The 27,301-nt window shown below is 36.8% G+C and overlaps 1 protein-coding gene and 1 non-coding gene across 6 annotated transcripts in view; both read right to left on the bottom strand.

Annotated features, from left to right (window-relative positions):
* RC3H2 (ring finger and CCCH-type domains 2) overlaps window positions 1-27,110 on the bottom strand; it is a 52,639-nt gene extending 25,529 nt beyond the window's left edge. For 3 of the 5 annotated variants that reach the window (XM_027035043.2, XM_027035044.2, XM_027035045.2), the window contains exons 1-9: window positions 26,735-27,110; window positions 20,058-20,355; window positions 16,096-16,213; window positions 13,050-13,283; window positions 8,367-8,542; window positions 4,996-5,196; window positions 4,155-4,287; window positions 3,926-4,044; window positions 1,994-2,106 (exon numbers count right to left, since the gene is read on the bottom strand). In XM_027035043.2, the coding sequence (XP_026890844.1) occupies window positions 1,994-2,106; window positions 3,926-4,044; window positions 4,155-4,287; window positions 4,996-5,196; window positions 8,367-8,542; window positions 13,050-13,283; window positions 16,096-16,213; window positions 20,058-20,288 (1,325 nt within the window). In that variant the 5' untranslated portion in view covers window positions 20,289-20,355; window positions 26,735-27,110. Of the gene's footprint in view, window positions 1-1,993; window positions 2,107-3,925; window positions 4,045-4,154; window positions 4,288-4,995; window positions 5,197-8,366; window positions 8,543-13,049; window positions 13,284-16,095; window positions 16,214-18,562; window positions 18,895-20,057; window positions 20,356-26,734 lie in introns of those variants that run through there. The other 2 variants (XM_027035042.2, XM_053204653.1) reach the window with 2 other exon arrangements.
* On the bottom strand, window positions 4,374-4,484 carry LOC113592931 (small nucleolar RNA SNORD90). The gene has a single exon (XR_003412933.1). It is a non-coding gene; the product is annotated as a small nucleolar RNA SNORD90 (small nucleolar RNA).
* Window positions 27,111-27,301: the final 191 nt, after the last annotated feature.

Here is a 27,301-nt window from a genome sequence, read left to right as displayed (position 1 = left end):
GACTGAGTGCAAACAGCATCTTTTTGTCTTAGGACCCCTGCAACCTCTCCAGGCTCTTCCGTAGGGAGTAAAAACAGAGAGGAGACACATGTTTCTACTCTTCTTTCTAATGCACACACACATATCTTCTATCAGATTGCTGCTGCTGTGGAGCTCGTTATGTACAGGGTCCAGTGCTAGCAACTGAGGAAATAGTAATAAGTAATAAACAAGATAAATATAGTCCATGGAGGGTACTCCACAGTAAGGCAGTCAATAGAGGCCAGGGGCCAAAGTTGCCTGTTTGTTGTAAATAAAGTATATACCCATGCCAATTTTATGCACAATGGTCGCTTTTTTGCTACAATGGCAGAATTGAGTGACTGTGACACAGATCACCATGTGATCCACCAAACTGAAAATATTTACTATCTGGACCTTTACATAAAAGTCTGCCATCCACTAAAATTTATCGTAAGTTAATCATAATTTTGATTGGTATGACAAAGAGGAACCTTTGTCAGGGGAGGATCCCCCTGAATAAGTGAAGAGTAAGGTAGGCAAAAGAGAAGCTCCAAAGGCAAGGCCAGAAGGAAGAGCATTATGTAGAAGAGCATGGTGCATTCCAGGCACTGACAGAAGAGAAGTGTGGCCTGAGCATAGAATACAATTCAGGAGCACTGTGCAATGAGATCAGAAACGTAGGCACACAGATGATCCAGGATCCACAATCTAGATTTTATAACTTTATCCACAGAGTAATTGAGAAACTACCTGTTCTCATTATCTGCAATGAGCCTTATGCATAAAATTCTCCGTTTTGTGGGGAATAATGGGAGTGGGGTGGCAACAATAACTGTAAGACTAGGAGGCAATGGTGGATTGAGAAAAGGGATGATAGCTTGGACTGTAAGGCTGGAAAGAAGAGTTCAGAAACAAACATACTGAACTACCTTGGTGACTCAGACAAGCAGGTGAGGGAAAGGTAACAAAGACAATTCCTTTAACATGGTATATGTAACTGGCTGGACAGGGTACACTGGGGGAGAGCAGAATGGAAAGTGGGAGAGGATGTATGGGAGGAGAAAATTAGTTCAACTTAAGTTTAAAGTGTAAAAACAGGGTGCCTGAGTGGCTCAGTCTGTTTAACGTCTGGCTCTTGATCTCAGCTCAGGTCTTGATCTCACGGTCATGAGTTCAAGCCTCATGTTGGGCTCCTCGCTGGGTGTGAAGCCTACTTAAAAAAATAAAAAATAAAAAAAAAATAAAGTGTCTAAAAACAAAAGGGAGATGTCCATTAAGAGTTGATACACAGGCCAGTTATTCAATAGAAAGGCGGGAATCAATTTTTTGGCAAGATCTCAATGATGAATGTTTGGTTAAAAAACAACAAAAACTTGGACAATATGTAATATAGCTTATATTGATTTACTTCTACGTGTGGAGTAAATGGACACAGAAAGAAGGATTACCCAGAGGAGAAAAAGTGCAGAAAAAAGAACATTAAGAAGACCAAAAGTCATAAAAAGAAAATGTAGTTTCCGATTCTGTGTCTCCCTCTCTCTCTGCCCCTCCCCCGTTCATGCTCTGTCTCTCTCTGTCCCCAAAATAAATAAAAACGTTGAAAAAAAAAATTAAAAAAAAAAAAAGAAAATGTATCTGCAGTTCGGTTTTACCTGGGATTTTGCTGTTATCGTCAATTGAAACTGAGCAAATAAGATTGCACATAGGGTACTTCTGCACAGGTGCTTATTAGCAAAAACATGGATTCCAGCTATATAATGGTTATTAAAAGTATGACCCTTAAATAAGGTTCTAAGTCATTTATGCTAATCTTGCTTCCAGAAGCAAGACGCTATAGTTTCAAAAGAAAAGATTATCTTGCAATATAAAGAAGTCTACAATGTGAACTTAATCACATTTTTGAAACTCACCAGAAACTTTGAGACTACATAGAACACTTTCATAATGACCCAAAATTAAACCTATATGAAAAAGAATTCTCGTAACTTACTTTTCAAGCTCTTCCTGAGAATGGGCAAAAGTACAATTTGTTCCTCGGGGACACCCTCCTTGCTGACGCAGATCTCGGCACATGCTAGTCTTGTATTTGCTGTTTGGCTGAGGCTACAAAACAGAAAATCAGTGTGTGAAAAAGTGAGGACTCTTGGGACTTCAGAATTTTATGATTACCACCTTTAATTCTTTATCACATCAGAAAAGTAATTCTTGTGCTGAAACAACTGCCATTCCACCATTTCCTGTTACATATTACACAGCGTAACTTTAAATTGATATTTCAGACATTCCTTCTGAGGATTATCTGAAACTGGTTCAGACGTTACGTCTATTTATTTGTCAGACAACACAATGACCACAAAAATAAAAGATTTTCTCATAGATTGATTGCTGTTTTAAAATTATGATACAAAATAATTTAAAAAGCAGGGCACCTGGGTGGCTCAGTCAGTTAAGTGTTGACTCTTGACTTTGCTTGGGTTATGACCTCACAGGTCGTGAGTTTGAGCCACACAGAGCTTGCTTGGGATTCTTTCTCCCTCTCTCTCTGCCCCTCTCCCACCTTCAAAATAAATAAATAAATCTTAAAAAAAAAAATTAAAAAAGCCATAAGCTTTGTCCACTTAAACTTTCCCAAGAAAGATAGAATACAATTTCCCCTAAGAGTGAACATTTATGAAACCAATTTATTTGTCAGCTTGAGAGTACAACACTCTTCTTACTCTTGAAGCTGCTTAAGTTCACAAAAACAATGCGGAAAAGTATAAAAACCCCATCATATCTGCTATAGTTGCATCAAAATTTAAGATACCGTTGTTATTTCTGTGACCTTAATAAGATAAAACACTTATTGGGGTGCCTAGGTGGCTTAGTTGGTTAAGTGTCTCGACTCTTGATTTCAGCTCAGGTTATGATCTCACAGTTCGTAGGATGGAGCCCCACATTGGGCTCTGTGCTGACAGAGCAGAGACTACTTGGGATTCTCTCTCTTTCGGTCCCTCCCCTACACAAACAAACACTCTCTCTTGCTCTCTCAAAAACAAATAAAGTTAAAAAAAAAAAAAAAAAAGACAGGAGTACGTGGGTGGCTCAGTCAGTTAAGCGTCTGACTTTGGCTCAGGTCAAGACATCATGGTTCGTGGATTCAAGCCCCACATCAGGCTCTGTGCTGACAGCTCAGAGCCTGGAGCCTGCTTTGGATTCTGTGTCTCCCTCTCTCTCTGCCCCTCCCTTGCTCATGCTGTCTCTGTCTCTCAAAAATAAATAAACATTAAAAAAATTTTTTTAATAAATAAATAAAAAGAGAAAACATTTCTCTTCCAGTTAACATTTGAATATTACAATGTTTTCTAGTAGAATAAGGCTGGAAGAGTGGAAAGATCACTTTGGAGTAGATCTGATCTCAGCTCTGTCACTTACTGCCACCATGATCTTAGATATGTTATTTAATCTCTTTAAATTTCAGCTTGGGAACAGCAATTATCTTGCTGTGAGGATTAGAAATAACGTATGTAAAATAACATAGGAAATGACTCACAGTAACGTAATAAATGGACATCATTATTAGAATAAAAGAGATTCTACCTTAAACATAAACTCCTCATGTACACTGCAAATATTTTAAAAATTCAAATTCCACATATTTACAAATAGAAACTCATTCATATGAGAGCAATGGAGAAAAAAGTGACAATTTCCCTACATTAGAAAAGAGACAAAATACCTGGAAGAAATCAATAATCTATACTTGGTCAAAAACATTTGGGTGCTATGCTATTAACTACCTATCAGATGTACTAAAATTTGAGTTTCTCCCAAAAGAACAGAGATAGGAGTCACATAAGAAGTCTATTAACCTTGTTCAAGTTGTTCAGGATGAACCTCTATTAGAGATAAAAGCAATCAGAAGTGCAATGAAGATGCTTACCTGAGGTGTCTCGTGGCCTTTTCTACTATAATTTTGTATGAAGTCCACAAGGCCATGAACCACTGTTTTAACAGCTACCATTGCATTTTCTAGCTGCTCCCAAGTTGGTGAAACAGCATCTACAAAAATCCACCAAGGGAATGAGGGAGATTTTGTTAGCAGTAATTCTTTTGTGTTGTTTACCTCAAAGGTAGTAAAAGTATAAGCAACTGGGTATTTTTCCACATACCTGGATTAGGGTCTATGTTTGCAAGAAGCTCTAAATGAGGCCTCAGTCTATTTAAGTTAGCTGGGTCACCTGTTCGTTGCAAAACAATTGTCAATTCCTGGACACTCTTTGCAAATGATTCTGGAGACTGCAGCTAACAAACAGAAAACAGAATGGCTTTTACTCTGGTTCTTATGACACATTTATATCTGAATGCTTCTTTTAGCCAACATACTCAACAGGTTTTCAAGTGTCTTCAGATTCCATAGTAGGAGTATCAGTGATGAATGAAATTTTCACCTCAGAATCTGCCCTATGAACTTCATCATTAGACACTTAGAAAACTTATTTATAAGCTGTATTAGCTCTCTGGGGTCAGAATACAGGCAAATAACAAACTATGTAAGTCAGCTTCTTTTATGTTAATATCCTGTATTTGGTTCCCTATAGCCTTCCTTGGTTTATTCTGAAAGTTAAAAACACTGTAAAAAGAAATAAAGATAAAATAATTTAAAGAGCTCATGTTTGAGGTGCCTGGGTAGCTCAGCTGGTTAAGCATCCAACTCTTGATTTTGACTCAGATCATCGTCTCACGGTTCGTGAGTTCAAGCCTGGAGCTGGGCTACACGCTGACAGTGTGGAGCCTGCTTGGGATTCTCTCTCTCTGCCCCTCCCCACACGTGTTTGTGCACATGCGCTCTCTCTCTCTCTCTCTCAAAATAAATAGACTTAAAAAAAAAAGCCTAATATTTAAAAACATACAAATCTCTTAACTAGTTGTCTCTTCACTCCCTTCAGAAGATTGCAATGCTCTTCAATGGAACAGCAATGATCTAAAACAAGCATCGCTAATTTCACAAACCTTATCAATGATAGACTGCATGTGTGATTTATGTGCCAAGTCACCATACAGAAGTGAGGACCACTGCTCAGGTGAAATGCGGAGTCCTGCTTCCATAGCAATGTGAACAATTTGAGCATCATGTTCTCTGCGTAATGCTTCATAACTCCGAAATTCCTCCTTTAGCTGCATCAAGGAAGAGTCTTCATCCCTTTTGGTAACCTAAAAAATAACAAGGAGGAAAAAAAAACCTATCAGAATTGGTCTGCTCTCCCCTCTTCTCCAATCAATTCTTTTTGGGGGAGGGCTTGAGTTGGGGGGTACCTACTAAATATCATATACAACATAAAAGAAAGTTCAAAGAAGATAATGTCCTTATCACAAATTCTTTTTGGAACAAAGCAGAACTTGCATAATCTAGTACATAGTTTTGCCTTCCTTCAATGAGACGAGCAGCAGATAGAGAAGACACTTGTAAACAGAAAATTATAATATAAGCGCTATTATAATGCTCTATGGCAGCACAAAGGAAAGGCAATTCAATCTGGTGGGAGAAGGAAGGGGCAACAGAAAAGGTTTCCCCGACTTGAAGGCTGCATGAAATGAGTCTTGAAGAATGAATAGAAGCTTCCACTTGAGAAACAGAATCCTAGAATGATAGCAAGTGGTGAAACAGAAAAATGAAAAGAGCACAGAGAATTAAGGGCTAAGATACAGGATGGAGAAGAATCACAGAGGGTCTTATAAAATACAGTCAGAAATTTGTATATTATCCTCAAGGGAATGGGAAGCCATGGAAGGCTTTTAAGCAGACAAGTGACAATTCAGTCCAGCCAACGGGTACACATATATTAGAAATCTTCTATCACCACAAAAATGATCATTAGGGTATTTATACAGCTTTAATTTATACCTGACTTAAGTGATTTAAAAAACATTAGTTCAAAAGTTTACAGAGTTTCATAATCCTACTGAAACTAATTATCCAAACATGCAGGTATATGACTAGACAATTTCTATAATAAATGATACACATTTATCTAAAACTTGCACAATGAAATTTGAAACGTGGCTAGGATTCAGAAGACCCAGAACTGGTACAGATTGTGAAACTCAGATTGAACAAAACAAACTGTTCAAAATCATGATTTTGTCACTGGTAAAATGAAAATATCCCCAGACCACCTTACTGGTTATTTCTATTGCTATGCTAGCACATGAGGCAGCAATAATATGACCCCAAGAACATGAAGACGGGAAAATTAAGTTACCATCTGAGAGTTAATAGCATCAGTTCACAATTCTCTGTGGGAATATATAAATACATTATAGATTAGTCTGAGACACCCAAAATTCTAATCAACACAATCTAGGTATAATAGAGTATATAACTTAGAAGTCACAAAAATCTATATTCTACCCAACCCTACTTAAAGAAACACTAAGGAAACAAAAGAATTACCAACCTAAAAAATAGAAAAAAGAAACCCAAGAACCAGAGGATGCTAGTACTCTTCCAAATCCCATGTAGGCTACAGGGTGCCTCTTAGGCAGCAAAAGCTTCTATCCATTTGAATAGTAAAGAGGGACACGGGTGGCTAATAGAGCCTGGTCCTATTAAAGTTCCTACTAACATGCATCAAAATCACCTGGGAAGCATTAAAAACCACAATTTCAGGTAATCACAATTCCTGACTTGGAAGACCACATAATTAAAAAGTATCTATGAATGTTCAAATCCCACATCAAATATACCACATCAGAGTATCTGGGGATGGTATACTTTTAAAAACTCCATAGATAATTCTGATGGGTATCTTCAGGTGGAAACCACTGCATCAAACATTAGAATCATTAACTCCCCTTGTTCTGATTCCATGCTAAGGAAGCAAAGGTTTGATACTCTTCTGTAGGACAATATCTACAACATGATCACTTAAGTCACGTAAGAGTTGCACTTCCTATTACAAATTAATAAAACTCATCATCTATTGTATTTGACCTTGGTTAGGGTGGTTCTGTTTCTGAGGAAAGAATCTACTGTATGCATCCACAAAATTCACATCTCTAAGCCTATAAAATCAGGAAAGACCTTTGACAATGGTGACTTTACTAGAATAAATGACACCCAAGAGAGGTCTTTTGGCAGTTAAGTTAGCAAGACACCCTTTAATTAATTCAAACACTGCTTTAACATGCTAAACTACAGGGCAGTGAGGTGAGATAAGGAATAAAATTGAAATCACTTTCTACAGTAGTGTTATTCAAATGTCAGATATTAGCAGCAACTGTAGATGTAGGACTGTCATATACCACAAATCCGCATAATACCTATGAGGAAAAAACAAAATAAAACACATTAAATCAGGAATAGAGTGTGAGAACCTAGTCAGTCACTTCAGGATGACAAATGATCTCTGTAATTTGGTTGCTTAGCCAAAAGCATAATGTTTGAGGAACCAGAGATTCATTTCTATTGTTACTCTAAGGGCACAAAATCAAGCACTGTAACTATCAGGCAGACAGTGTCCAAGCCTCATTAGTGGAGCTAAGTGAGTTCATTTGAACATATTTTTATCAGCAATTACTTGCTTTTTCAAACTAAGCAGTCTTCCAAAAAATTTTTTTCTATCTCTACTGTTTTCACTCTTGGGCTATTAAAACCAGCAAAATAGCCTAAATAAGCTTTGGCTTCAAATTTTGATGTTTTACTTTTATAGAAGCCATTGGGCCTTTCCAGTTCCAAGTCTTTGGGCTTTTCTCAAGAGCCAGCCAGCAACCTATTCTCTTGTAACACACAGAAACTTTTAACGACTCAGCCTGCTTTCCACTTCTCTTGGTACCTGTAACCACCTAAAGTTTGTAAGACAATGAACTACGTTTCTAAATATCTCGGGGGTTCTTCTGTCTTCTCAACCAAAACAAAACAAAACACACAAAAATCACACCACCTAAATGCAGAGCGGGGCAAGTATCACTCTCTTGTCCTGAAGGCAACATTATAGGCCATCTTCAGATTAAAGGTCATAATCTAACCACAACAGGGAATAAAATAATGGTAAGTTGAAACATTTACCAACTTTTATGCACTGCTATGTAGTTTTCCCTTTTAAGATGGTAAATTCATTTGACTAAGGCTTCTTTAGTCTACTTTCACTATCGCAAGAATCAAGTTTACCACACTATTTCCCTATGCTCTGTTTTGTTACTGACAACTTCACATATGTTTATTCCCAAAAGGTAGTATCACAGACACAAACGGTGCAGAAGGAAAACAAAGTTTCCTTTTAACTTCTGTTAGCATTCTGCATTTCTGGAGCCTCTAGACCATTCTAGAAAGCCTCTGTCTCACACAAAGGCATGTAACATCTAGACGGTTGCTTGCTACTTACTTTAAAACATGAAGCTCGATACAGTAGTTGCACAACATGACCAATACTTGTTTTAGATGCCTGAGGAAATCTTGGTTCTAGTCTTTGAACAACAAAAAGTACCAGTACTTTCCTTGAGAGAGCAGAACCATCTTCTAATGCGAGCAACACCAGCTTCAAGGCCTCTTCTTGCATAGCTAGAAGTAAGGAACATGAATTCATGCTAAGTGAGAAAACCCGCATATCATGTCTGTCAGACTTATCAGGGTATTAGTTCATGGCAGTCTCCATTATCCACAGTCTGTATTTCATTAGTACAAAAAAGAAGACATCCCACATACAAAAATAGTTTACTTAATAAGTAATCAAACAAAATATAATTTCTACTGACCAACCATTTGGAACACAAGTCAACAGAACTTAAAATATATTTTCTGTTGGTATTTAATAATCAACTAGATAATGATAATGTTACAGCGCAAAGAAAAAAATCCTCATTTACAAAATACACGGAAATACTCTGACATATTAAACAAAAGGTAAAGGAAATATAGGAGTCTCACGATAAACGGTAATTTTTATTTAATGCATGAGACTGTTAACTTTGCCTGTCAAAACAATTTTGTATATAATTTTAAAGTGATATTAACCTCTGGATGCAATATCTAAAGAAGGCATTGAGTTGTTTTCCAGCTAGGGATGAACATAGTATAATCTGAATCTAATCATGAGGGAACATCAGACAAACTCAAATTAAGGAATTTTTAATAAAATAACTGCCTGTATTCTTCAAGAATACCGACATCAGGGGCACCTGGGTGGCTCAGTTGTTAAGCATCTGACGGGCTCAGGGCATGATCTCATGGCTCAGGGGTTCGAGCCCCATGTCACGCTCTGTGCTGACAGCACAGAGCATAGAGACTGCTTGGGATTCCGTGTCTCCTTCTCTCTCTGCCCCTCCCCCATGTATGTATGCTCTTTCCCTCTCTCAAAAATAAACATAAAAAAAAAGAAAGAATACTAACATCAGACAAAGAAAGGCTAAAGAATGGTTCCAGATTAAAGACTAAAAAGAGATGACAAATACAGTAAGTGATAACATTCTGAAAGAAAATAAATTCCATTAAAGACATTTTTGGAATAATTGAAAAAACTGGAACGTGAACTACATTGTAGTATGGTATATAACTTAAATTCTCTAAATTTGATGAAGGTACTGTTACTGTTTAAGATGGTATCCTTATTTTTAGGAAATACATTGAAATATTAAGGGATAAAGGGGCACTGAAATATATAAGCTTTTCTCAAATGGCTCAGAAAAGAGTAAAAGAGCAAGTAATATAATAAATGTAACAAAGTAATAAAAATTAATGAATATGGATAAGGAGTATACAGGAATTCTCTGCACTGTTCTTGCAACTTTAAGGTAAATCTGAAATCATTTCAAAATTAAAAATTAAAAATGCATTGGTTCTCAACTAAAACAGTGGGACTTCAGAGCTGAGAGATCATCTAGAATCTGGATTAAAATTGAAACCCCTCCTTTTCCAAGTGAGGCACTGGTGTCAAGGTTCACAACTAGTTAGCAGCAAAACTGTACCTTTTTTTAAAAATTTGAGGCAAAGTTTATGTAATAGAAAATTAACCATTAAAAAAAAAATTTTGTGTGTTTATTGATTTAGAGAGTGAGAGAGACAGAGAATGAGTGGGGGACGGGCAAAGAGAGAGGGAGACCCAGAATCTGAAGAAGGCTCCAGGTTCTGAGCTGTCTGCACAGACACCAACGTGGGGCTCAAACTCAAGAACCACAAAATCATGACCTGAGCCAAAGTCAGACGCTTAATCGACAGCCATCCAGGTGTCCCCTCATGTGTTTTTTAAAGGCCATCTGCATATCTTCTTTGGAGAAATGTCTATTCAAGCCCTTGATCCACTTTTTTTACATCGTGTTGTCTTTTTGTTGTTGCGTTGTAGAACAAAGGATACTTGATAACCTAGTCTAATGCTTCTTGGGTAAGGTAAATAAATATGAGGAAATATCCAAAGGCAGCCTTCTTAAATTACATACAAATGTTGATTTTTAAAATAATTTTTCAATTGAACTTTGTATTATGGAAAATTTTAAACATACACAACAGTAGAAACAACATGAACCCATAATATAGCTGTTGCCGGTTCTTACCCACTTTTCTAGTTTGTTTTGGCTGGAGTGTTTTGAAGTAAATCCCAGACATGGCATTTCACCCTTAAATAATCCATTATATATTTCTAACATGTAAGGACTTCAAAATTTCTTCTTATACTTGGTCTCTTTGAGTAAGTATCCAAATAAGGTCCATACACTGCTTTTGGTTAATATGCCTTTAGGCTTTAAAAATAAATGTACACTTGTTCCCCACCAGCCTCCACCCTTCAATTCAAGAGAAAATTCAGTTATTTTTTGAAGAAACAATCATTTTTCTAAACAATTCCCCATATTCTTGATTTAGCTAATTTTGTAGTGTTTCTAAATATATTCATTTATCTTCCTCATTTCCTGTAAACTACAGGCTTGATTAGATTCAGAATGAGTTTTTGTTCTTTGAGGTTTTGTTTCTTTTTCTGCCAAGCATACTTGTTATCCCAGACATTACACCAGAAGATACTTAAGACCTAGTTGTCTCACTTTTAGTAATGGTAAGGTTGATCAGTGGGTTCAAGCTCATCCATCTATTGTAAATTTCCCCAGCAATCTTTCATCTATTGGTTTAACACCTACTAATAATTCTTGCCTAGACTGATTAATTCACTTGAGGTTGTAAATGTGTGATTTTTCTAATTCTGATGATTTTTTATTAATTTATTAGCTGGAATTCTGCCAAAAGAGAAATCTATACTCAACACGCTAAGAAACTGTCGTTGAGAACAGTTTGTGAAGGAGAGGCGGAAAAAACATGCTTGACTTATTTTATCCTTTTCTAATTTCTAGAATAATGTGTTGGCATTATTTAGCAAGTGACAAAAATAACTAATTTTTCCTGTACTATCTTTACAAAATCATGGATTTTTATATTTTATGTTTCAGTCTATTGTAGTCATTATTCATTTTGATGTTCCAACTGTGCCACTCATGTCCAGTGGGAGCCCCTTCAAATATACTATGACCTTTTGACAAGATGCCCATGATCTTTAATAGCTTTTTTGCTTTGTAGCTCAAGAATTCCCACACTCAACTTGTACTTTTCTATCCTAGAACTGGAAATGGCATTTATCCAAAGACCCCTGCTTCTTTTTAGTGGGCAATGGTATTTATTAAGAGTCATAATCTGGTTGCTATGGCTATTCATTGCTTCTAAGCCTTTTCAGTGGGTAGATGTTTGTTGTTACAGATAATGCTTTATAAGTATGCATTCTGTATATTTTGCTGTTTCTTTGGGATAGATTTGTAAAAATGGAACTGTTAGGCCAAAGGGTAAGCACATAGGTGATTTTGCTAGATACTGTCGAATACCTCTTTAAAATGTGTACCACTTAGTATTCCTACCACTACCAGATGAAAGTATATACCTGTTTTCCCACAGCCCTGATAACAAAATTTATTGTCAAAAGTTTGAATTCTGCCAATCTGATACATGAGAAATGGTCAATATAATTTTAGTGTATATTTCTCTTGATATGAGAAATACTGAGTATATTTTATATGTTTGAGGGCCATTTACATTCCTTTTTCTCATGTATTTTCTGTTCATATCTTTTGCCAATTTCATTTGAGTGGCTGGTATCTTCTGAGTTTTCAGCAGTACCTTATATATGTTATATTAGTCTTTTATATGTGATAAAACACATTTTCCTAAGTTTCTCATTTTTTTTACTTTGCTAATGTTTCTGTGGTGTAATTTAAAAAATATACAGCCAAGTATCAGTCTTTTCTGTTACTGCCTCTGGCTTTAGAGTAAAAAAATATGTTTCTTATACTAAGTTATAAAGAAATTCATTCATATTTTTTATTTGTTGCATGATGCATTTGTTAATAACAAGTATTTATGACCTACTTGGAATTTAAGTAGATGTGGTATATAAGAAATATATCCAATTTAATCCTTTTCCAGATGTCTATTCAGTTACCTCAATACCACTTATTTAAAAAGTTTCTTTCATGGGGCTCCTAGATGGCTCAGTTGGCTAAGTATCTGACTCTTGATTTTGGCTCAGGTCATGATCTCATGGTTCCTGAGATTGAGCCTCTCATTGGGCTTAGGGAGAAGCATGGAGCCAGTTTGTGATTCTCTCTCTTCTCATTCTCTGTTCCTCCCCCACTTGCGTGCTCTCTTTCTCTCTCAAAATAAATAAACATTAAAAAAAATGATTGTAAGTGTGTATGTATGCATATGTGTATGTGTGTGTGTATATATATATATAAATAACTTTATTTTTCTTTTACTTACTACTTATAAAATCTTAGGCCTCTCTAACTCAGTTTTTAATTTGTTAAATTGAATCTGTGTCATTTCTTTTGAAGGCTACGAAAGATTAAATGAGAAATGTATTCTAAAATACTATAGCACTAATACATAGATTATGATTACAAAAACTGGTTTATCTTTAATTGTGTCAAGATTTGTACGTATAAGTGAAGTTAGGTTGAGGGGACTCTCAACCAATTCTCTAGAAATTGGAATCCTCTAACCTTGACAGCCAGTAAGACAAGATAGTGATCTATCCTACCTGGCCCTAGAAACTGGCATCCTCGAGCCCTGACAGCAGCCCACAGGTTGGCAGATAGTTGCTGGGGATTCTGGTGCTGTAATATTAGTTCTGTTACAGTTCTTTCTCCAAGCGAACGGGCTGCTCGCATGGCTCTTACACGACCTTCTTCCTCCACCAGCTGACAGTTTACGAGTGTCACCAGTTTCCTTTGCATTGGACGGCTCAGTGCACTCTGGTTCAAACTAGCTACACCTTTAAGAGAAAGAAAACAAAGTAAAGTTTTTTCATTTAAAAAGACAAGTCAATTTTCATTATCTGTATTTAACTATGAAGCCATAATTTGTAATGAATCCTCTGTAAGATACTTGGTTTTAACATGAGTGTTCTATCTCTGTTTATTACTATTTTGTGGTAACAGGAGCCTAATTTTTAGTTAAAGTTTTATTTGGGTATCCTGTTCTCTGGGTTGTATGGTGCCCCTCAAGAGAGTGCTTTGGATTTATTTCATCTGTTCTCCAACCAGTTAATTAATGAAAAGTTTAATAATATAAAAGCAGAGAGGGAGACAAACCATAAGAGACTCTTAAATACAGAGCATAATCTAAAAGTAATGATTAATAACAGCTCTAATTTTATCACATACACGATGTTTAGACTGTAACTTAATGGCAAGCTCTTAGATCATAATCCCTTTTCCTGACTCAAGGATATGCCCCAGCAATTCTTCCCTCTTTCCCACATCATTACTTCTTCCATTTCTATTTGATAGTTTCCATCAGCATTCCATAAAAACAAGCATGCTAAAGATAAATAAATCTTATTATTTTTTTTTAAAGTAGGTTCCACACCCAGCACGGAGCCCAACACTGGGTTCAAACTCACAATTCGGAGATCATGACCTGAGCAGAGATTAAGAGTCGGACGCATAATCAACTGAGCCACCCAGATGCCCCATAAATCTTTTTATTCATTCCTCTTTGCCTACCAGCTCTGTCCATTTCTTTCTTCTCTTTTGTAGTAAATTCTCTAGAGTTGTCTGTATTCATGATTTCCAAATTCCTTGCTTCACAATCTTCAAAGCCTACTTCAATTAAGTTGTTGCCACTGTTACTTCATCAAAACTGCTCTTCTCATGACAGCAATTACCTCCACTTTGCTAAATCAATGATCAACATTCCGTCCTTACCTTACTTGACATTTCACCAGCCCTCAACACAGATGACCACTCCTAATTCCTTTAAACATATTCTTTACTTGGCTTCCAGAACACTCCATTCTCTTGCTTTTCTTCCTTCCTTTTTTTGTTTCCCCAGTCTTTTCTTTTTTGATTTTATCTTTTCTTCCTGACTTCTTAATGTTAAAAGGCCTCAGGATCCAGTTTTTGTTTTCTTTTCTATCTGCATTCACTACTTAGAAGATCTTAGGCAATCTTATTAATTTCTTTAAATACTATCCACATGTTAATAACTCCCAAAGGTACAACTTTTTACCCCTCCTTAACATACATCCACTGGTTATTCAATAGCATCCAAATGAAGATTTGACACCTCAAACATAACACGACTAAAATTTAATTCCTGATCTTCTCATCTAAACCTGATCTACCTACAGTTTTCCTTGTCTAAGTTGATGGCAACCTCTCTTTCCAGGTGCTCAGACCCCAAAACCCAAGAGTCATCTTTGATTCTGCTCTTTCTCTCATACCCTATGTCCAATAACTTAGGAAATCCTCTTGACTCAATCTTCAAAATATATTCAGGCCATCCACTCACTACCTCCACTGCTACTAACCTTGTTCTATTAGCTTATTAACCAATACTCTGCTCCTAACCTTGGCTTCTACACTGAATTCTCAACAGAGCAGCTAGACAAATCCTTTAAACATTGGTTAGATTGTGTCACTCCTCTGCTTAAAACCCTACAGAGACTACCCAATTTTACTAAGAATAAAAGCTCAAGTCTTTAAAATGGCTTGCAGGTCTGTACATTATCTGGCCTCACCATTTCTTTTCATCTGTCTCATACTATTCTTGCCCTCACTCACACTGCTCCAGGCACACTCTCCTATTATTGTTCTCTGAAGACGCTAGGCATGACTAGAGGACTTTGCTATTGCCCTTGGGTGGAACAGTCTTTTCCCAGGAACCTACATGGCTAACTACCTCACCTCTTTCATCTCAAGTTTCAAAGCTACCTTTTTAATGAGGCCTACATTAACCACTTTATGTAAAATTGCAACGTGCCCTTGTCCCCTCACTCTGACATTTCTGATCCCTCTAGCTGTATTATTTCATTTCCGTAACAATTATGAATTATAACATATAATCTTTTTATTCGCTTATTGTTTATTATGCTTTCTCCATTTTATAAAATGTAAATGCTATGAGGACAAGCATTTCGTTAATGTATGCCAAGTACCAAAATAGTGCCTGGCACTTAGTACAGGTTCGTTAGATATCTGTCCAATAAATGAATGAATGAATGAACAAGGTAGATAGGCTAAGTTTCTCAAGGAAGTGACTATGTTCAAAATATTGAACAGTACAAAGCACAGAGCAGGTATAAAATAAATGCTTCATTAATTCAACTATGATGTGCTGGTCAAGGGTATGCAGTGATGAATAAGACAGAATTGTATTTGTCATCACACTTTAAATAACTTATTGCACTTACATGCCAATCTCCCCCAACAGACTGAGGGTTCTGTGAAGGCAGGGACCCTAACCACCATAAGTGCCAAACAAAATTGAATTAATACATGAAATTGTCTTAGTAGGACTTACTAAAATTAATATTCTGCTACAAAACTATTAATGAATATAAATACTGTATAAATCTCAATATGTAGTGTGTCTGATGAATTCTTAAATTAAAAACAATACTAGCTATTTTCAGAAAATAATACAATACTCTCCATCAGAAAGTTTTCCCAAGGATTCTCCAAGCTCATTTTTTAAAACTCAGAATTATTTAATAGGGTATCAACATCAAGTCTTTCAAGGTAAAAATATTACCAAGTCCTGCTCACCAGTAAAACACTTTTTTTGTGTAAAGGGGAACTTACCTTTACCTCCACTTAGTGGTTTTAAGTAGAGTGCCAAATCCTCAACACATTTCTTTGCAACCTCATAGTGTTTGTTCTCACCTAGATTACTTAACTTTATTGACTGATGATCTGGTACCTAAAAACAAAGAAGAATGGAAGAAATACATTTATCCAGCTCATGGAACTTTTATTTATATATTTGATAATAATCTTGGTGTGTATAAAATTATAACACAGAGATAATACATCAAAATAGTTTAAGTAAAATTGAAGACAAACACATAGCCAAACTGCTAAGAACCAAGGACATTATACTTAACAGCAGGGGCTAAGTGTATTAATAAATGGAAAAAGAAGTAATTAATATCATATCAATGTATGTTTTTAAAAAATTTTTTTAACATTTACTTATTTTTGAGAGACAGAGAGAGATAGAGCATGTGCAGGGGACAGGCAGAGAGAGAAGGAAACACAGAATCTGAAGCAGGCTCCAGGCTCTGAGCTGTCAGCACAGAGCCTGATGTGGGGCTCGAACTCAGGGACTGCGAGATCATGACCTCAGCCGAAGTCGGATGCCTAACCAACTGAGCCACCCAGGCGCCCCTATCAATGTATATATCTTAGGGTTGATAACTATGGTAGAATTTTGACAGATGTTAACATTAGGAGAAGCTGCAGAAAATTATATGGGTTCTCTGTATACTATTTTTTGGAAGTTTTTAAAAAAGTTTTTCAAAATAAAAAGTAGGAAGGAAAAAAACCACTTAGCACCTTCTCACTATATAATTTTCTTATTTTATTTATTGCTTATGGTCTGTCCCCTCTTGGTACAACAAGCACCACAAGACACAGTATTCTTTTCTTTTCTATGTAAACACCACCACCAACTTGGGGCTCGAACTCACAACCCCAAGATCAACAGCTGCATGTTCTACCAACTGAGCCAGCCAGACACCCCGCAAAACACAGTATACTTAACAAAATGTCAAAACTTGGGACGTAAACTGCAGCTCTGCCACTTCTATGATTGACCCTGAGTAAATCATTTAAATGCTCCAAGTTATGGTTTCCCTATTTGAAAAATGGAGATGAAAAATCCCTGTTTTATAGTGCCACTATGGAAATAATTCAGTTTAATCTAACAATCATTTGTATTTATGGAGTGCTTAATATCCAAACATACTTGCAGGCCCTAGGCATGTATCGGTGAGCAAAACAGACAAAATTTCTTGCCCTTGTACCTTACATTCTAGTGAAGAGAGGATGGAGCCAATAAATTCAAAAACATTAACAAATAAGTGGGTAATAATGATAGAAAGTGATAAGTAAGAATTACACAGCAAAGATAAGAGGGATTGGGAGTGCTGGAGAGGAAATGCAATTTTAAAAGAGGTGGTAGGATAGGCTTCCTTAGGAATCATGACATTTGAATAAACACTTGAGAAAGATAATAAACATTCTAGACAAAGATAACAGTCACTACAAAAGCCTTCAGGTGGGAACATGTTTGGCATATTTAACAACTGGCTAGGAAGCAGTATGGCTTAAGCAGAAAGACTGAAGCCAGTAGTAACAGGTGGGGCTTTAACAGTAATAGAAATCACATTGTGTAGGCCTGCAGACCATTAAGGACCAATTGAGAGAACATTTATAAATGATAAAACATAGTAACTGACCAACATAGCAGACATAAAATGGTAGCCAGTATTATCACAAAAAGTCTCCAATATTGTATTGGATCTAAGACGCCACTCTTTGCAAAAGGCACTGTGGAAAAAAATGCTGACAATTATGATATATTATTAATTACAGATGCATCTAGATTTCAGAGTGTCTAACTGGAATACGGACATTTAAGAGAAACATGCTTCAGGGCCACCTGTGTGGCTCAGTCGGTTGAACGTCTGACTTTGGCTCAGGTCATGATCTCGTGGTTTGTGAGTCTCATGTTGGGCTCTGTGCTAACAGCTCAGACCCTAGAGCCTGCTTCAGAGTCTGACTGTCTCTCTCTCTCTCTCTCTCTCTCAAAAATAAATAAACATTAAAAAAAATATATGCTTTAAAACAAACACTTCAAATATCAAGATACTAAAAGAATGGAGTATTTTTAAAAATTTATTGTTTATTTTTGAGAAAGAGAGACAGAAGGCATGCACAAGCTTGGGGAGAGGGTCAGAGGGAGGGAAGGAGGGGGGAAGGAAGGAAGGGGGGAGGGAGGGAGCAGGAGTGAGAGAGAGAGAGAGGGAGGGAGGGAGAAAGGGGGAGAGAGAGCAAGCTGGAGACGGTCAGAGGGAGAGAATTCTAAGCAGACTCCACACTCAATGCACAGCCAGATGCAGGCTTGATCCCACAATCCTGGGATCATGACCTGAGCGGAAATCAAGAGTCAGACGTTCAACCGACTAGGCCACCCAGGCGTCCCAAGAATGGAGTATTTTTAATTCACTGAATTTTCTAAGAAGTGATTAATCAGAAAAGTCCTTACTTTCTTGCTTTTATATACAGTGCATGAGGTACAGAATTTCATCTTCTTCCTCACCTGTAAAATGGGGATAATAACTAAACAGCTAAGAATTAGTAATGATTTAGTAATATTTACTAAAATTTTTACTAAAATATTAGTAATATTTACTATCACACCTAACATAAAACAGGCCCTCATTTAATGGAAATTATTAAAAATCTAGGGTCTTGGACTGATTCACTAAAATGATTATAAAAAGAAATATTTATTTTATAACACATGAACCGAAAAAACTATACAGAATTTGTTACAGATACTCCGGAAATTGGTTTTCTCTCTCTCTCTCTCTCTCTCTATATATATATATATATCCCCAAATAGACCTTATTTTCTCGTTTGTAATGTTATTCTAAAAGTCAAGTGAAGTTAAAAAGAAAATCCCAAAACCTCCATTTGAGGATCCTAGTGGGTTGATATTTGGCCAAAGTTTTGATTACATTTCTTTTTGTATGCAATAATAAATAAAAGCTTATATGTGATTATTTAAAAATCTTCCTTGGGGCGCCTGGGTGGCTCAGTCTGTTAAGCGTCCAGCTCTTGATTTTGGCTCAGGGAACAATCTCACAGTTTTGTGAGTTCAAGCCTCATGTGAGGCACTGCACTTACCATGAGGAGCCTGCTTCAGATTCTCCCTCTCTCTCTGTCCCTCCCCTTGCTTGTGTTCTGTCATCTCTCAAATAAATAAACTTAAAAATAATGTTATCCACCAAAATCACTTATTTTTGAAAAATATTTATTTTTGAGAGAGCGCAAGTGGTGGAGGGGCAGAGGATATGAAGCAGGCTCATGTTGACAGGTTGGTAGCAGTGAGCCCAATGTGGGGCTCAAACTCACAAACTGCGAGATCACAACCTGAGCTGAAGTCAGACGTTCAACTGACTGAGCCACCCAGGGGCCCCACAACCAAAATCACTTATAAACATAAATTTTGACCACAGCATTGAACAATGAAATATAGAATTATAATAAAATTTATGGTTTTGCCTAAGGATTTATGACATTATCTAAAAAAAAATCTTTTGCAGAATACAATCATGGTGTCAGGTTTTGCCTAAGGATTTATGACATTATCTAAAAAAAAATCTTTTGCAGAATACAATCATGGTGTCAGGTACGATGAATATTTTTTATGTCTCAAGTATCACTAGACACACGTTGTACCCCTTAATGGACAAAGTTCTATAATTATTGAATATACCAAATTAGTAAAATCTTATTTATTTATTTATTTAGAGAGAAAGAGAGAATGCGAGAGAGAGTGAGCAGGGGAGGGGCAGAAAGAGACAGAGGAGAGAGAGAATCCCAAGCAGGCTTTGCTCTGTCACCACAGAGCCCAACGCGGGGCTAGAACTCACAAACTGTGAGATCACGACTGGAGCTAAAAATCAAGAGTCGGGCACTCAACCAACATAGCCACCCAGGTGCCCCCCAAATGAGTAAAATCTTGAAAGCTTACCTGGGCTCCAACTAACTGGAGAAGTGCGAAGTTGACAGGAAGCACATCAATGTCTGTGTTGATGGCAGTCTGGTCAAAAGGACAAGCTTTTCGGTGAAGTTTATTCAAGCAGGTCTTGCAGACAGTGTGTGAACAACCTAAACTGATGGGTTTGTGCACATTCTCATCAAATTCATTATAGCAGATTGGACAGGACAGAAATTCTGTCCATTGAGCTGCCTGCACAGGCATTGTGGAAGCTGGATGCTCGGGTTAGCAGTCTAGCAGATCATTATTTTGCTGTGTAGTGTTTTGTGAGCTGGAAATGGACAAAAGTAAGAATTAACCACATATTCATCATTCACCTTGAAAGAGTTAACTGCTTTAGTCAACCATCACAACTTCAAAACCTAAAACATTCTGAATAATTATATGCTTTGGATGTCTTTAAGTCTATTTGCTGAATTTGTTAAATTGCTGAAATTTGGTCCAGAAACAATATCTGGATAGTGTCCTTTTCAACTAAACATATTTATATTGGTTGCTCATATAACAGTTGAGTATCAAAGCTTTCATGTATTTTTCTTAATGATCACATCAAATTAGTAGATTAACTTTCCACGTTTCATTTTTACAAACACAAATTACTCTGGGTTGCTTGAGTGTTTTGGACAGCTACTGCTCCAAAACATATTAAGAAATGGCTTAAGATATTGGACTTTGAAAACTACTGATCCAAAGAATACTGTAGTGAGTCAAGTGTGAAAAAACAGCCACCTGAATGACCAAGTCAGTCAAGGATATGTTCAACTTGGCAGCTTCACAAAAGAGGAAATCTCTGCGGTCAAGATTTGACTAACAGGCTAACAGAAGTAATGAAAATCAAAGTATGTGAGATATGATGATAGAGCAATCTGTCCAAAAATGGGAAAAAAAAAAAAGAAAACAAAAAAACAAAGATTCTGACCTTAAAATACAGTGCCAAAGTTAAGGGGGGGGGATGTCTTACAAATCTAGAATGTGGCTCCCCACAATACTTTTGACAAAACACACCATTTAGTAAGATACATATATACAACCCAAAACTGTCAGGTCCAATGACCAAATATAGAAAAATAAATATTCTCATCTAATAATTCTAAACATAAAAAAAGCAAAATATAATTTTTTATTTTTACATACGATTAAAAGGCACATGTAAAAAAAAGATTAAATTTTTCTTTTTCCTAAGATTAAAATGCTTATCCCATAATTTTTAATAAGATAAAATATCTGGTGCCAAAACTATACCGTACTCTAATTTAAAATCTTTAGGTACCTAACAAACATTCTGTGTTTCACAAATTTTTCATATCTTCCAATTCAAAAGTTACATAAGTCTGACAAAGGCACTCTGGTGAACAAGAAATCCAGGTATTTAGGGCAATTAAATATCTAATACTTTATTTCATAAGAATGTTTACCAACCCAGATATCTTAGTTCCACAGAAATTAGATGTGTAAGCCTACAGTCAGATCAAGACAGAAAAGTATGTAACTGGTTCTCCAATATCTCCACATCCAAATGAAGAATTCTGTTAGCCTTTATTGTGCTTTTATATTCACATAAACTAAGGTTTTAAAAAATATCTTGGTAAATGAATCACAGGGCTTGTTATATAAAAAGCACCCTGTACAAATTTCTCCTCAAACAGCTCTAATGCAAAGTATCTAGTATCTTTATTTTTAAACTAGTCAAATCTTGCAAGTTATATTTATTTTGTAACTTTCACCCTTCCATTGCCACACCTATTAATGCCATCAATCTTAAAACCAGTTTGCTTTCAACTTTAGAGATGAGCACTAAACAGGTGAACATATCATTTCCTGAAACTATTAAATGTTCAGTTTTCTAGGCTGCAGAATTATATAAGGAAAAGGCTTCTGAGGAAGAATGCATCTTATCTTAAATCTACTACTGAGAGCCTTAATTTAGTTAATAACCTGAACCGATAAAATATTTATCAAAACAAGATCCTACATCTATTTTTTCATAACAGCCACCTGTTTGGAAATGCTAATTTTGTGGTATCATAGCCACTGCGTAATAGGAAACTAGCAGCAAATACTCTTTCCTTATTTAGTTTTCCAAGATCATCCTGAAATGCTTTACGTTAGTAAATTGGGGGTAGGGGGCACTTAAGTTTGAACTAAACATAACACTATCTTTCATATTTTCTTTCACCTGTTTTCAGTATTTCAAAATACTCAAGAATATACTTGATAGTTTTATGTCGTAACATCCTATATGCGCTTCTATGTCTATGAACACCAGATGCCACAGTAAAATTAATACTGAGAAGTTTAATTTCTAGTAAAAATTGAATATCTTTAAAAAAAGAAAATTTCTGCCAAAATTAGTCAATAATCCCATCAAATTCTCCTGCTATGTGTCAGATTCTAACTTTCTGACGGGAAAAGAATTACTAAATTTTTCTTATGTAAGACATAAGGAAAGGCTTTTTTAAAAAAATATTTTTCTTAAGTACTGTTATCAATAAATTCTAGATTCCTCAATTAAGATAGAGACAAAATTTTATCTAAAACACAGAAGCAGCTTATATAGTCCACTAAAATGTTTAATTGGTGATGAAAGAACTTTCATTTATTTAAATAAGGCACTTTGCAAACATTTACCTAGAAAGCATTTTTTATAACCAAAAATGATAATAGCCCATTGTCTTTAAAATTTATTTTAATTTTTTTATGTTTATTTATTTTTCAGAGAGAAAGAGAGAGCACAAGAAGGGGGTGGGGGTGGGGGGGGCAGAGACAGACAGACTGTGAAGCAGGCTCCAGGCTCTGAGCTGTCAGTGCAGAGCCCAATGCGGGGCTCAAACCACGAGATCTTGACCTGAGTTGAAATTGGACGCTCAACCAACTGAGCCATCCAGGTGCCCCTCTTTATCATTATTTTAAACAGTATCTACATGAGCCATGGCAAGCTAAGAATACATACCAATGCGTACAACTTCTAAATTTTTACTAATAATTCTATAGTAATTTACTTAATTCTATGTATGTCTAAATTGCTAATAACATTTAGTTAATAGTCAAGTAAAGTATCCAAACTGAAGATACTCCCAAAACATCTCAAACTGAGATAAAATGGATTAAAAAGCCCACAACTAAAAAATGAAAAGCCCACAACTCTAGATACATAGAGACTATTTAAGAAAAACATTCTAATTAAATTACTTGTATTAACTAATTTCAGTTACTAGTTAGTAAATTTGAAGAAAGATGATAAATCATAGAAGAAACACTACATTAGAGGTAGACCTTAAACAGATTTTTCCTTAAGTAATTTTTCGAGCTCTAAGTTCCTTGTTATAAATACTAACTTGTAAAATAGGAAAAGTAATTAATAGACATCTCTCATATGATACAAATTGCACATTGCTCTATTAAGAGCAAACTGCATACCAGCTAAGTACTTTCATTTTTTGTTATTAGTCTACCATGATATTATGCAGCCAGTTCTGGACTATGTCTCCAGATTTTAAAATGCCAAAGTTTATGCTTCTTTCAGTATTGTATAATAAAAAGTATCTAGTATTTTACAATTCTCTTCATAAACACATGAACATTAGGGCTCAAGTCTGTTAATTAAGACATTCATTGTTTTCATTTCAGTTTACTCATATGAGGAGTTTAAGCTAGTGAAATGAAAAGTACCGAAGAGTACTTCTCAATTCAGAAACCTTACAAATAATTAGTTTTGGACTTCAAAAATTATATTTAAAGCATTTTAGGTACAATTGAGACCTTAACCTATAAAACAAGCAAACAAAGCCAATGGAAATAATGTGCACGCTCTAAAACTCAGCATTCAAACATACTAAAAGCACTAGAGAAAAAGGAACTGAGGTACAATTTTAAAGACTACTAATATAAATGACTTTAGTATAAATTAAGAAAGCTATAGGACTCAAGTTGGGTTTTTTTTCCTCTTAAAGCCACTATGAGGTTGAACTCTGTTAATCAGTATGAGATTCAACTTTCTGTGTCTTCTAATAGAACACTAATGGGATAATTTTCTATTTTAATTAATATAACCAATAAAGTTTTGCATTAGCAATGACAAGACAAACAATATTTATTTTTGAGACAGAACTTACTCACTTCTGCCTATCAAATAATGGCCACTGGATAACTTTACCCTTCAGATTACCAAAGTCCTTATTCGCCTTTTTGATTATTCTGATTGCAAGATGATATTCTGTCAGGAAATTTTTGGTTTTCATGTGTCTACTTTGATTCAGATAATTTATTTCTCAGAAGAGCAGTGATGCTTTAAACAGTGCTAACAGAAACACAATGTGAGCTGCAAGTAATTTAAAGTTTACTAGTTGTCATATTAAAAAAGGAAAAACCACATGAAATCAATTTTAATAATGTAATTTATCCCAATTTATCCAAAATATCATTTCAACATGTAATTAATGTAAAAAATTACTAAGATAGTTTAAATTCTTTTTTTTTTTACTAAGTCTTTGAAATGTGGTGCATAGTTTATTTTACATTTACACCACATCTCAATTCACACTAGCCACCTTGCAAGTGCTCAACTGTCACATGTGGCTATTGGCTTGTACTGAACGATGCAACTCTAGAGTACTTAAAATTATAAAATAATACTCAAAACTAACTTTTATTCAGAATTTGAGGTGAAAGTCACAACTACACTTAACTTTTCATCAAACTAGAAAACCCAAGGAACATAATGATGTGCCTTACAACGTTTATGAGGCAGGATGCAAAACATTACTCTTAATTTTCAGCTAGCTTTATTTTACCACATGCTTCCTTTTTCCATAACTAGAAAGTGAAACTTCAACACAGTCCAACCAAAACAATAAGTGCTTACTATAATAAAGTCTTGCTATAAGTTTATTTATCATTCTTAGACACTGCATACAATGTTGTTGAAGTTCTATTTCTGAATATAAAATTTTGTGTTAAAAAAAAATGCTTCCCCCCCAAAAGAATTTTTGTTAGCTTTTTCAAACTGGAAGATACAGCAAACTGCAAAAGCAGAAAGTGAAATAATGAAAACATATGAACAAAGGACATAAGTCTTATATGTCGGGTCAACACAACAGTAATAACAGATCAGGAGGAACTCAAAGGATCCACTAATGAACAGGACTGTAATTAAATCTTCAAAGAATAGGAGGCAATTTGAATTTTAACATCTGCTTTTTCTAACATGTTTGGAATATACATTTAACATATTTTGTCCTAGCAATTTTCCAAACTCTAAAATTTGGGAAACATCAATCTCCAAATTAACAAAAATAGCAACATTTAAAAATGGTCTTTGACAGGATTTATGGCCTCTATTTCTTAAAAAATCAAATGTGGAAGTAAACAACACAAGAAAGAGATGCTAGAAAAGTGGTGTAGCTTTTTAGATAGATTAAAAAAAAAAGAGAATAATGGCAGAATCCATGAACTTTTCTTAACGTTTGAAGAAGCCTTAACTAAATTTGCAAATTTAACGAGAAAAAAGCTGCACAGACTAACTAAAACATTCGTTTCTTTGCTTTTGGGTGATATTATATCAGTGCAGCGTAGCAACATCAGCAATCAGGTTAATCAAAAGTTCCTATTGGAACTTAATAGTTTGACTAATGCAAAAATGGAAAAGAGACTACTTAAACACTTTATTTGGAATAAAAAGTCATTCTAATCACAGCGGTTTGGGGGAGAGTAGGAATTAAAAAGAAGGGACCCAGGTAAGGGGAGAGTAGGAACTAAAAGAACAGAACCAGGGGGTTATTTAAAAAATAAAACGGGCTGGGAATCACAAGATTAGATCTACTTCATGTCAGTGATTACTTGAGACTATTTTGGTGTCAAGGTTCTACATGCCAGTATCTTACACTCCTCTGTGATGAGAAGGATGGAAATGACAGCTACTCTCATCTTCTCCCTTCCTGAAAGCTAAGAGCAGAGAAAAGTAGAGCTGCTTCTGAGAAACAAAGATGCTTTCTACCATTCTTCTAAGATGGTGGAAGAGTCTCCTTAAGAGGCTTCCCCAAGAAGGAAAAATGAAACAGGGAAAGAAGAAAGCCATAGCAAAATTCTCTGGCCATATTTCATGCCATAGGACCGTCACAGCCACTGTGCAACCACTCTGGTCCGGCTATCTCCCTCCCAGGAGGTTAAGCTCTCTCAGGGCATTGTTTGGCCGTGGTCCCTATTTACCACTCAGATCGCCTCCACCATCCCTGCGCTGAGATCTCAGGAAGCCCCAAGACAGAAAGCCGAAAAGCTAGGAGAGGACTTGGTTTCGAGGTCCTCCTCCAAAACCCCTCTTGCTAAGTGGTGTAGAAAAGGGAGAGAGAACCCAGGCCTTTGCTTGGGTGGGTTCCTTAGGGGTCAGTGGGTTCCCCTCGGCTGGTGTCGAAGGGAGGTGGCCATTTGCGCCGGGCGCTCGGTATTGAAAAAGCCCTACCAGGGAAAGGGGCCTCCGCAGGCCCCGGACTCCGGGCCCGGTCCGAGTGTCAGGTGCGGCCCTCAGTTCCCAACCCTCGGGGCACCGACGACGACAGCACACAGGCCCCGGGCTGCGACCGGTCTCCCGCCCGACCGCCGGGGACTTAGGGACCCAAGCTAGGGCCCGAGCCGCATCGTGCCCGCCCCCGCCCTACCTGTGGGGGCCCGGGCGGGGTCGCTAAGGGCCGCTCCCGGGAGCCCCGCGACGGCGCGGCTTGGCGACGGAGGCGCCTCGTCTCGCCGGGGCAGAGCTCGGCGGCGGTTTCACGACCTCAAACTCCATCGGGAGCTACAGGGACAGCCCCGTTGGCGGCGGCGGAGGCCGCGACGGGGCCTCCTCCTCCTCCCTCCGCCTCCGCCTCCTCCTCCTCCTCCTCTCCAAGGAGGCGGTCCTGGAGGGATCCCGACCTAGATCTCGCGAGAAGATACTCCCCCTTTCACGCGAGATCACGCAGGACAGGGCGTTAGGGAGGTGGAAGGGAGGAGTAGTACCCCCCGCCACCTGGACTGCGCATCAGCTTCCCTCTGGCCGAGACGAACCACCCCCGTCACGTGACTAGGGAGCCCCGGAGCACTGTGGGAGGTGCTGTTAGGAGGCCTAGGCGAGCCGAAAGGGTTGATGGGAAACTCCCTGCACCTTCATCAGCGCCTTGAGCTAGCCTTTAACACTGCTGTGAGGCAGTGTCTGACTCCCCTCATGAAAAAAGTGGTCTCCATTAAGC

This window comes from Acinonyx jubatus, chromosome D4 (assembly GCF_027475565.1).
Source record: "Acinonyx jubatus isolate Ajub_Pintada_27869175 chromosome D4, VMU_Ajub_asm_v1.0, whole genome shotgun sequence".
Lineage (NCBI taxonomy): Eukaryota > Metazoa > Chordata > Mammalia > Carnivora > Felidae > Acinonyx > Acinonyx jubatus.
This window is presented reverse-complemented; position numbering and strand designations above follow the sequence as displayed.